At 31.6% G+C, this 12,523-nt stretch overlaps 1 protein-coding gene across 4 annotated transcripts; it reads right to left on the bottom strand.

The window, feature by feature from the left end:
• Positions 1-595: 595 nt before the first annotated feature.
• LOC134728351 (uncharacterized) lies at positions 596-12,087 on the bottom strand. Of its 4 annotated transcripts, XM_063592940.1 has the most exons (4): positions 11,851-11,911; positions 11,580-11,723; positions 7,162-7,444; positions 596-5,893 (listed from the first exon to the last, which is right to left on the bottom strand). In XM_063592940.1, exons 2-4 carry the CDS (start codon positions 11,584-11,586, stop codon positions 4,546-4,548), a joined length of 1,638 nt encoding a protein of 545 aa, XP_063449010.1. In that variant the 5' UTR covers positions 11,587-11,723; positions 11,851-11,911; the 3' UTR covers positions 596-4,545. The 4 variants fall into 4 exon arrangements, with proteins under 4 accessions (XP_063449010.1, XP_063449009.1, XP_063449012.1 ...); XM_063592939.1 differs by lacking the exons at positions 11,580-11,723; positions 11,851-11,911 and adding an exon at positions 11,932-12,087; XM_063592942.1 differs by lacking the exon at positions 11,580-11,723 and having other exon boundaries at positions 11,851-11,928.
• Positions 12,088-12,523: the final 436 nt, after the last annotated feature.

Raw genomic sequence — 12,523 nt, 5'->3', positions numbered from 1 at the left:
GAGAAAATGTGACAAAAATTTCATACATGTATAAGAAAAAGATGTTGTATGAGTGCCAATGAGACAACTCTCCATCCAAGTTATAATTTGTAAAAGTAAATCATTATAGATCAAATTACATTATCTTCAACAGGGAGTCATTATGTAAGAGAAAACATAAATATTTGTTTAACACAAAAAATTTGAGCTTTGAATCTGCAAATGCAAAAAACATTACAGAATGATCACATAAAGCCAGATACCTAATTCCAGGAAGCACTGATTTGTAGTCCTTGAGAACATATTACAGGAAACTTCATAAATTGCCTATTAGTATTGGGTAAACCAGAAGTGGATGAGCAATGAATTTTAAAATGCATCTAGCAGTAAACATGCTTGCTTTAAGCTTGATACCAAATTTTAGGAAGCTCTGATTTATACTTCTTTCAATATTTTTTTTCAAATGCAACTAAATATGGAAGGTTACTTACAGACACAAACCAGTGTACCCGTCTCTTTAGAAGCGCAGTGACATAGGTTTGTCAATAGACAGCCACAAAATTACCACACATATTCAAATATCACTTTTAATTAAACGGCAAATAAAAACTCAATATGCTCTTGTACAATTTTATTATATGATACAATTGCAATAACAAACAGTATTATCACTAAACAAAACAAGAAAAGAAAAGATGTATTTGAATTAAAAATGCAAGCCACTTAAACAAATAATGTTTGGGAAACTGCCTCTGAAGGTACATGTATAAATTATTTACATGCTGATAATAATTTGTATATGTACAAAAAATTGTTAGAGAAAAAAAAGAGGATGTCCAAAGAGACCAAACCCATACCATAAATATCTGATTGATTTATAATATGACATACATGCATGTAACTTAATATAAGTAGGAATATATGAACTCTATTTTTTTTAGCTTTTATGAATATCCATGAATTTTATTTGTAAATGAACAATTAACCGTAGCTAAAACTTGCAAATCAGAGGTGCCCCCTTCCCCTTTAGTGGGAAAAATTTGGTTAATTATATAAAGAATTACTGAAGCATGACTGGAGTGGCTCTCCCTCAGGTCGGTCCGCGGGCCCAAGCGAAATATGCTACATAAAGATATCATTAAAAAAAGATAATTGACAGAGATAATTTACAATTTTTTATGTAAATTGTTAAAATCAAAAATGGTTTAAATCTAAACCATAGAATACATCCAGTATGCAACAGGAAAATCATCATTTGATTTCATCAGAGTACAGTAATCATTTGTTTACTTTACAGAAACAAATGTAAGAAATTCTTCAAATGTGCAATTTTCACAAAAGAATATTACAATAAATTGTTTAATATTTTCATAATGAACATGGCAAAACCTGTCTCTGCTGATTGAATATTTTAGTTCATAATAGAATACAGATGTTCAAAATGAATACAAGTATAAATTTTTATATTCACTGAATACCAATTATTTTAAAATATATTTAAACATCAAATTGTACAGTTGTAAAACATATGTGTAGGCCTAGGATAATTGTATTATTGTATTAAATGAATATCATTCTGTCACATTGGCTGTAAAGGATGGAATATGTACCTTAAAGACATAAACAATAACCTTTTAGATAAATAATCTGTTATAAAACTTCTTTTTATCATATCCACTAACTCGACTTAAGCTTACAGCCATGGTCAGTAAAGGCTAAGAAGATTAACACTCACAATTTCCTGATACTTATAGATTATCATTGATTATCTCAACGAGATTGATTTTCTCGCTAGAGCTGGAACAGAGAAAGTGAGAAAAGCAATCGAGTTGAGATGACCAATGAAAATCTGTTTATCGCTATTTTACCTATGACGATGTTATCAATTTCAATGTCAATTTCGTTAGCAACGCCACATGGCCTCCTTAGTTTCTAGCGATAATTTTTCCATCTCAAGAGAGAAGCATGATATGAAAATTATCACAAAAAAAGATCAAAGGAAAAATGCACAAAATAGCGATAAATACACATATTAGAATAACAAGGACATTCCTAGCAAACAAAGATATATATCCTATTACAAGCAAATAATTTTTTTTATTTTTATTATTTTCACCTCTACTTTTTCATATGATTTATAAATAATGATCACAATATCGGTAATGATTAATGTACAATCATGACAATAATAACAATTATTTTAAAACATCTTATTATAAGAAAAACTGCTTTTAACCATGTTCAGACAATTTTCACTGTAACCAGTTTTTATTAATCAATAATATTTATCATATGTCCAAAGATATTAAAACAGGTTATGGGTTTACACTTGGTTTAGTTTCCAATGACAAATTTCACTGAATAATTATAACAGTTAAATTAATCACAATATGATCAAATACAATGTAGTTATCATTCAAACAAATAAAATTCATTTGAATCTACAAAATTTTTAAACAAACAAATAAAATTCATTTGAATCTACAAAATTTTTAAAACAAACAAATTCAGACAACAAACTGATTTTCATCTTTTTTGTATTGGTAAATTATATATTAACTATGTATATATTTTGTATCATGCCTCTATGATGGATAAACCTCTCCAAAAATACTAAGAAATCCTTCTTCCCTAATTCACTAATTTATTTTATTCCTGACCCTTCAAGTCCCTTGTATCTTTTAGCAATTGTAATAAAGTCAGAATTTCCAATATCCTGCCTATAAGGCTATGGACAACATATGTATAAATGTTCATTTTGTCACCATTAATAGAAAACTGTGTGTCACCTGATAACCATGATAACAGAATAATAAAAGGGTCTGTAGCAAGGGTTAACAAACTGTATACATTACCGGTACATTCAAACTGCCAAAGTTCTTTTCTTCTTGAAGTACATTCCATGCATTTACCTATTTTCCATCATTTTGTGGCTCTTTTAAACAAGAGCCTGAATCGCTCATCTTAATTTTTTTGGTTAAATCTCTCAACAATGATTATTTTGGCTTTTCAATTTATTTAAATGTTCTTTGAATCCTCCTATTTTCTTCAAAAGCAAAAATAATATTCAAAATAATAACCAAAAACTGCAAAATTTCATTAAAATCATCAATTCAGGGGCATTATACCTGAAAAACCAGTTACCCAATTCGGATGAAAATTTCAGGACAGGTAGACCTTGACCTAATAAATACTTAAACTTCTTGTCTTACTTGCTCTAAATGCTGGAGTTTTTGAGATATAAGGCAAAAACTGCATTTTACCCTGTGTTCTATTTTTAGCCATGACGGCCATGTTTTTGGACGAAATGGAAAATAAAACACAAACTTTATTTTATACACCCTACTGATCATTCAGTTGAAGTTTGGTTGAATTTGGTTGAGTACTTTTAGAACTTATTTGTAGATCTTACTTTGCTGATCATTTTTGCTCTTTACAGTTTATCTTTATCTATAATAATATTCAAGATAATGACCAAAAACTGCAAAATTTCCTTAAAATTACCAATTAAGTGGCAGCAACCCAACAATGGGTTGTTTGATTTATCTGAAAATATCAGGGCTGATAGATCTTGACCTAATGAACATTTTAACCCAATGTAAGATTTGCTCTAAATGCTTTCGTTTTTGAGATATAAGCCAAAAACTGCATTTGACCACTATGTTCTATTTTTAGCAATGGCGACCATGTTTGTTGATAGATCAAAACTTTGGATACAATTTATAAACTAGATACCCTAAGGAACATTCAGTTAAAGTTTGGTAGTATTTGGCCTAGTAGTTTCAGAGAAGATTCTTGAAATAGTTTACGACGACAGACGAGGACAGACGACAACGACGGACGACGACTGACACCAAGTGATGGCATAAATCTACTATTTTTCACAAACATTAAAAATAAACTTTGAAGCTGTTGCAAAGTGAGCTCATGATGTCATTGTTGTACAGTTTATGAATGGAACCACAAGGTACCTTTTAAACTGAGTTTTACTGTGTGTTTCTTTATTCTACATTGGGTAGAGGAATAGGGGAGGGTTGAGAACTCAAAAAACATGTTTAACCCCACCACATTTTTGTGTCTGTCCCAAGTCAGGAGTCTAGCCTTTATTAGTCTTGTTTGTTTTTTAATTTAAGTTCATATATATGTTTTGGAATTTAGCATGACATCCATTTTCAGTGAACTAATACACATACTTATTTTGTGGCCAGCTGTGGACCATCTCCAGGTGCGGGGTTTTCATGCTGCATTGAGGACCCATTAATGGCCATCAGCTGTTATCTGCTCTTAGTTTGGGTTGTGGTCTCTTTGACATATTCTCCATTGCCATTCTCAATTTCATTTACAATGGTACATGTGCCTGAGGTAGGCTTAAAAGACTGAAGCAGTTGTTCACTTATTTGTCCTTTGGTTTTTAATGGACACATGTTTCATTGACAATCATACCACATCTCATTATCATTTCTTTTCTTTCCAAAATCTAATGCCTACAAGGTTTTCTTTCAATCAAAATTCAAACAAAACACTGGCTCACAACAGCATCTTTATGTTTGGGTTTTTAGTTATTCCTCAAACCTTTTCAAAGATAAGTCCTGGAAATTGTCCAATTTCCTTTGAGGTTAAGTTAAGACAAGTTATGTCTGTAACAAAATCTATCTGAAGTCCATTTTTCAAAACAGGTGATACCCCTTTTACCCCATAGAAACTAGCTTGCCCTGTAAATTTTGCCCTAATAGTATAAACTTTTGCATTCTGAATCATTAACGCTGGGCTCACAATAAGTTCGTAAACTTTCGTAGCTCCATCTGTGATCATACTTGTTTTCACTGCATAAACTCTTTTTAGGTCAGAACCTCTAATTCCAGTATCTTCTAGGATTTCTAGCTCTATTTTATAAGAACCTGGCCTCTGATGACTTCCATAAATTAGCATTCCATGTAGTTTAAGATTTTCTGAGGATATAAATGAAACTCCATCTTTGTTGTCTCTGGTGTATGCTTTCCCGCTCTGAGTTGCTTCAAATCTTTCTACAATAATGCGCTGTTCCCTCTCAATAAAATATCCCAATCTAACTCTTTCCCTGTGTTCCATAGAATACCTCTGTACAACTTCAACAGGACGAATACAATCAGTAACTTCAGGAATATCTTGAGATGAACGTGAAGAAGTTGAGGTTTCCATTGGGTTGGAACGAGGATGCAGCACTCTGGTATTATTGCTTTGGGATTGAAATGTTGTAAATGAACTAGGAAGACCTTGGGTGGCTCCATATGAAGTGCTGCTTGCCCCATGATCAAATACTCGACTGTTACTATTGGATGTCAATGTACTTGACACTGAATTTGAATCATCTGGAGTAGCAACCAATCCACGTTTTTTCTTGATAAGTCCAGAGTTATTGCCCAACTCTGCTAATTCTTCCATTATATCAACATAACTTTCACTACTTAGAAACTTTTTACATTTTTCTTTGACATATTTGTGTTCCATCAAACCAAACCTCACAAGTTTCACGATATCTCCAAGTACCTGGTTCTGATGTGGTAAATTTATGCTCAAAATTTGACGAATACACTCTTTTTCTGACCACTTGACCAAAGTCTCAAAGATAAGTTCTTCTTTTACATTAAAACGGTCATCTGCAATTATTGCTAGCAAATGCTGTGGTTGCAATTGTAAGAAACCACTGGTTTCAATAACCTGTTGTGGGAATTTAAATATAAATTCTACACATTTGTCTTTCAGTTGACTATCAGCAGCATGGTTCAGGACGATACATACACTTTCTATGGATACACCAGTTTTCATCTTCTGCATACACAAAGCCTCTAAACCAGATATCTTGTACTTTTTGGCTGCCGCAAGTAAACCTGCTGCATCACTATCATCAACATCAACACTGTCACAATAAATGAAGCTAAAATATAAATTTATAACGAATAAATAAATGAAGGTAAAATATAAAATATAACAGGCTATTATTCAAACTTTGAATTATTTCAAATTATGAAATTTGCAAAGTTTCTTGTGCTTGAAATTTTTCATAAATCCATATTTTTTCTGTATTTTATATTTAATAATTTTTTTCCAATAAAGTGTGTGGTTAATTATTTGGAAATTTTATATAATTTTGTCAATCATTGTCAATACAGAACATTAAAATACAGATGAAACATGGATTTATCAAACATTTCAACCACAAGAAATGCATATATATAGAAGTTTGACAAACACTTATTTTGATCATTGAGAAGATTAATGTTTCCTTACTGAAATTAAAACCTTCAAATGATTTTTATAGAGTTACTGGAGTGTTATGTACCAAACATTGTTAAACCGGCTGCATTTCTTTAAACCTGTTCATAGTCAGGAACCTGTTGTTCAGTGTTTAATTAAAGTTGTTCAAAAGTGTGGTTTTTTTTTACATTTATATAAACAAGCATTCTATAAGTATTGCATGGCAATAAATAGTCCCCTAGAACTGGTTAAAATTTCATTTTAATGGAACAATATTCTGACTTAAAATTGTGAAAATTAATCTTGACCTGTAACTTGTCATAATATAGCAATACATCAAATATCAAATCTTTTCTCTAAGCATGAATAAAACAAGTCTGGAAAACTGATTTGCTGGATAGACAGATAGACAGACTGAGTGCAAACCTCAAGTCCCATTGAACTTTGTTGGTAGGGGACTTATTATACCATTTGTTTCGGTGTTTTTGATTTGTTTTACCCTAGTTTTTTTGAGTGATTTGTAGCTTGCTGTTTGGTGTGAGCTAATGCTCCTTGTTGAAGGCCCTACTTAGACCTATAATGGTTTACTTTTACACATTGTGACTTGCCTCATTGGCACTCATACAACAACTTCTTAATTCTTTGTTTATGATGATTTTAATACTGCTTACAAGTTGTATAGGATTGATCAATCTTCCTATTTCGCCTAACCTACATGTTAGCAATTGTCATACAAGTGAGAGGTTAAATTACAATGTAGCTATAAAACTAGGTTGAATCCACCATATTCTTTATTAGAAAATGCCTGTAACAAGTAAGGAATATAACAGTTGTTATAATTTGATGTGTTTGAGCTTTCCATTTAGTTTTTTTATGTCTTTGAGCTTTCTATTTTTAATTTTCCTCAGAGTTCAGTATTTTTGTGATTTTACTTTCTACATAACCTACCTCAACATTTTACCAAAGACACCTGGTTCAACATCTGGTACACTGATTACACCTGACGATGCTTGGCTCATTAACAAACTCTCAAACACCTGACTACGACTGATCAGAATGGTCCTATGAGCCAACAATATCGTTGATTTGACATTAAAGGTCACATCAGTATGTACAGAGTTGTCAAGCATGTAACGATTGCATTCTATAATAGACTTTCCTGTCCTCCAGTCTTCGCCAGCGCTAGCCATTCTGGCAACCTTGACCTCTGTTTCTTCTGTTATGTTGTCTGCTGCAATTTAGGAATTAAATGCATTAGTCTTTTTTTATTTGCAGGAATTTTTATGAAAATATCTGTTACATAGAATTTCTAAGGGTGTCGATTAAGGTTTGTAACCTTTGTAATTTAAATATTCTTAAGCGACCTTAATATATATAAAATCATACACAAGTTATTGTGCATATAAGAATATTCTTGCAGATATAAGGCTTATAATAAATGTTGTGAACTGTATTGATTTACAATAGATATCTGCACACCAATATATGGAACTGAGTTATTGATTTTAATGAACATTGATGAAACTCCTGTGTTAATTTGTTTGGGTTTTTTCTGTTGTCTTCTGATATAAATCTAAATACCAGTTGTTGGCATGACACGGGTAATGTTCTTCTCATATATGTTATGATGGTATGATACTAAACCCCTAACGGGAAGGATTGTGCCTGATATTCATATGATGAAATCATAATCTTTCAATCAGTTTCATTGAAGTCTGGAGCTGGCATGTCAGTAAACTGCTAGTAGTCTGTTGTTATTTAATATGTATAATTGTCATTTTGTTTATTTTCTTTGGTTACATCTTCTGACATCAGACTTGGACTTTTCTTGAATTGAATTTTAAATGTACGTATTGTTATGCGTTTACTTTTAAACATTGGCTCAGTCTGCACCAAAAACTTTTTCAACTGATAGTCCGATGACCAATATTCTGACATTTTTCTTATTGGGCCAAACAAAATTTTGCAAAAACTTACTAGTCCGAATGAAATTTTACTAGTCTGGGGCATCGGACTAGTGGCTAACCGTGCAGACTGTTGGCTAGAGGTATAGGGGGAGGGTTGAGATTTCATAAACATGTTTAACCCCACCGCATTTTTGCGCCTGTCCCAAGTCAGGAGCCTCTGGTCTTTGTTAGTCTTGTATTATTTTAATTTTAGTTTCTTGTGTACAATTTGGAAATAAGGATGGCGTTAATTATCACTGAACTAGTATATATTTGTTTAGAGGCCAGCTGAAGGATGCCTCCGTTTACGGGAATTTCTCGTTACATTGAAGACCTGTTGCTGATGTTTTTTCTATGGTCGGGTTGTTGTCTCTTTGTTACATTCCCCATTTCCATTCTCAATTTTATTGAAAAATATGTACAACAAAATTAAGGTAAGTTTGTAATTATGTGCACATAAAAAAAAATCTAGTTTAATATCATGTATATGTACTAAAGAGTCAAGTTTTCAGGTGTAAGCACAGCCATATTGGTCAATTCTTTTTGAAGAGCATTAAGGTGGTACCTAACACGACAGGGAGATAACTCTGTAAAATCAGCTAAACGTTTAAATTACGTTGTGTTGTAAGGGGAATATTAAGCTTCTCAAACATTTTAATTACGTTGTATTGTAAGGGGAATATTAAGCTTCTCAATGATCAAAATTGGTGTTTGTCAAACTGCTTTATTACCAGTGTAATTTGTCTGATAAAATGGTTGGTCAAAATTTTATTAAATTTATATATTTTGGTTAACGGGTCAAAGTAAATACTTTGTCTTTGTCAAAATTTTATGAAGATTAAACGAGCCAAATTAACTTTGGTGAAAGTGTTGGGTACCACCTTAAGCAAATTATATTAGCTCTGAGTATTTCCCTTGATATTTATCGGATATATCTTAACAGGATATAACCTGGCATACAACAAATTTCAAAATTTTAAAAATAAAACAAATTGGGAATGCTACAGAAAACCAAGGATTTGTATAGTCTAACTATACAAATCCTTGAGAAAACAAATAAATCTAGTAAATAAAATTAAAAAGAAATCCATCAGAAACTATTTCATGGAAAGATGCATAGGAGGACCTAACAGGAAAGATTTTTGGCCAACAATCAAGCCTTTCCTAACAAACAAAGGTTCACATTTTTCAAAAGACCTAATCCTTTGTGAAGAAAATAAGATAATTAACAATCAAAATGAAGTAGCTGAATTATTTAATAATTTTTTTATAAATGTTGCCAAAGATATCGGCTCAATAGATACTGTAATAGATGAACATCATCCAAGTATTAAAATTATAAAAGAAAATAAACCAGAAAAAGAAGAACTAAATTTTAGCCCAGTAGATCCAGAGTTTGTTAAAAAAACAAATCAATAAAATTAATATCAAAAAGGCAACAGGAAAAGATGGAATATCTTCAAAAATACTAAAATTATCCGAATCTGAAATATCCAATCCAATTTCTAAAATAATAAATAAATCATTTGAATCAGCTGTTTTCCCAGATAAATTAAAAGAAGCACAAGTAATACCCCTGCATAAAAAATCAAACACTCTTGATAAAGGAAACTATAGACCTGTAAGTATATTGCCCATGATTTCAAAACTTTTTGAGAGGTCTATAGAAAATCAACTTGTTGAATATTTTAATTAATTTTTCCACATTTTTCTGTCAGCTTTTCGAAAAGGATATGGATGCCAAACCGCTTTATTAAAAATAATTGAAGATTGGAAAAAGGCTTTAGATCAGAATAAATATGTAGCAGCTATATTAATGGACTTGTCCAAGGCTTTTGACTGCCTACCCCATGACCTCCTCCTACTAAAATTAAAATCTTATGGTGTGTCTGCCACATCTCTTAAACTTTTGGAAAGCTATTTAACTAATAGAAAACAGTGTGTTTAAGTAGGTACTAATTCAAGCTATTGGCAAACAATGTTTAAAGGGGTGCCACAAGGGTCAATATTAGGGCCAACATAATTACATTATTTAATATTTTTTTAAATGACATTTTCTATTTTATTCATAAAAGTGAACTTTTTATTATGCAGATGACAACACCCTTTCATACGCAGATAACAATTTAGATAAATTAATTAAAACTTTAGAAGAAGAAAGTAAAATTTTGATAAACTGGTTCTCAATAAATAAAATGAAAGCAAATCCAGAAAAATTTCAGGCAATAGCTGTAGGTAAAAAAACTCAAGACAAAAAGCTAAAATTTAAATTAGAAGGTAATGAAATAGAGTGTGAAGATAACATTAAACTGCTAGGTGTAACAATAGATTTTAAACTAAATTTCAATAAACATGTCTCTATAATATGTAAAAAAAGCATCCAAACAATTAAATGTATTAAAAAGAATAGGTAAACACCTGACTAAACTCGGAAAATTAACAATTTATTATTCTTTCATAATGTCCAACTTTAATTACTGCCCACTAGTTTGGCACTTTTGTGGGGAGGTAAATACAAAAAAGATAGAGAAAATTCAAGAGAGAGCACTAAGGTTTATCTACGAAGACCATTCAGCAAGTTATGAAGATCTACTCTGCAAATCAAAATTACCATCTTTAAAAGTAAGAAGAATGCGATCTTTGGCGATTGAAGGTTTCAAAATTATAAATAAAGATTGTCCTGTATATCTCCATGATTTGATTCACTTAAAGGAAAACACTTACTCTGTCAGATACCAGAATACAGCAGATCTACCACATGTAAGAACAACTGCATATGGCCTACAATCTTTCAGGTATGCAGGTGCTAGGCTTTGGAATGAGCTGCCAGATGAGCTTCGTAAGCAATCATCTTTAAATCAATTCAAGAACTTGATAAATTCTTGGTCTGGCAGCTCATGCCAATGCTTTGCCTGCAAAACCAGTTAATCTCTGCTTATTATTTTTTTGTTTTGTTGCTTTATTTTCAGCATGGCAAATTTATTCTAATATATTTACTATAGTGCTTCTGCTGCTTTTGTGCTAATTTTAGAAACTTAATGTGCTTTTATGCTTTTTTATGTGCAAACCATTTCATTTGTGCTTTTGTGTTTTTATCTCATAATTGCATGTACCAGTATGTGTTAAACTTGTAAGATGCTTAAAGAACTTTTGTGCTGCATGTTTATATACTGATTGAACTCTTGCTTTATATGTTTAATGTTGTGTGCATGACTCGATATGTATGTTTTGTTTTATTTGTTGTTATGTCGGTTTTAAAAGCTCTTCAGAGCTTATGTGTGTAATTGCTTGCTTATACCGACTCTAAATAAAGCTTTATGTCTTATGTCTAGGACAGCAACCCACCATAAAAATAACCAATAAATTATTATTCCAAAAGTTATTTTATCTGACATGTTTATCAGTTTATGGACTACCTACCCAACATTTATTTATTATGGGGTACTGCAAGAAGACAGGGAATAACTTGTTTTCTGTTTTGTTGTTGAGGGGATGTAGGTTATGCCTTGAGGTGCACTGAACCCGGTTACGAGACTGCTCACACCTAAACAGCTAAAGTAAATGCTGAAATAATACTAATAGATGCAAATACAAGGAAGTAAAAAAGAATTTACATGAAATTTAAGATGAGTCCAGCTTTTGTAGTGTCGTGGGAAGATATATTTGATTCTAAAATGTATTTTCTGTTTACTGTCAGGTCTTAGAAATTATAGCATTTTGCATTCTACAAAATGTTTCTGATTTACAACACAGCGGAAAGAGAGATACTTACTTCCCCTTTTCATGAGTGGTCTCATGAGGTGTCTGCTAAGACCACTAAACCAAGATAAACCAACACGACCCTAAACAGTTTAGACCTTGACGTTGAAAATTCAGAATCAAACACACCTGGGACTTTTATACTAACGTTGGTATAATATCCTTGAAAACATATAGACTTAGTTAAAAATACAGCTGTATATCAATTATTATTTACTTATATTAAAGTTAATATCCGGAAACCATATAACACGTTATAGGTGTCATACCACCAATTACTCCCTCAAATTTAGAACGTGAAAGTAGGCCTACTCGGACAAAAAATAGTGCATTTGATGTCATTGTTCACCTAAACTATCCAATAAATTTTCAGAAATGAAACTTTTGTTGAAAGAGAAATATATCAAGACCATTTTGAGACAAATTTTATCTGTCTAGGAGTTTGCATTTAAAATTGAGGATTAATACACTCCATGGTATACTAATTTAAGATTTTCAGAAAACCAGGGGTTATTTTTAGTGGTACCTCCTTTGGGAAGCTCTCTTCTTTCTTATATGATTTAGAATGTATCTTTCTTATATGATTTAGAACGTATATTGAAAAT

Source organism: Mytilus trossulus, chromosome 8, assembly GCF_036588685.1.
Source record: "Mytilus trossulus isolate FHL-02 chromosome 8, PNRI_Mtr1.1.1.hap1, whole genome shotgun sequence".
NCBI classification, from domain to species: Eukaryota; Metazoa; Mollusca; class Bivalvia; order Mytilida; family Mytilidae; genus Mytilus; species Mytilus trossulus.
This window is presented reverse-complemented; position numbering and strand designations above follow the sequence as displayed.

Excerpts from the sequence above, each read along its gene's own strand:
- LOC134728351 (XM_063592939.1), bottom strand. The coding sequence starts at position 11,956 with ATGAGACCACTCATGAAAAGGGGAA. Across the intron at positions 7,445-11,931 it reads ACCACTCATGAAAAGGGGAA|CAGACAACATAACAGAAGAA; the intron begins GTAAGTATCTCT and ends CCTAAATTGCAG. Across the intron at positions 5,894-7,161 it reads GTCTTTGGTAAAATGTTGAG|CTTCATTTATTGTGACAGTG; the intron begins GTAGGTTATGTA and ends TTTATATTTTAG.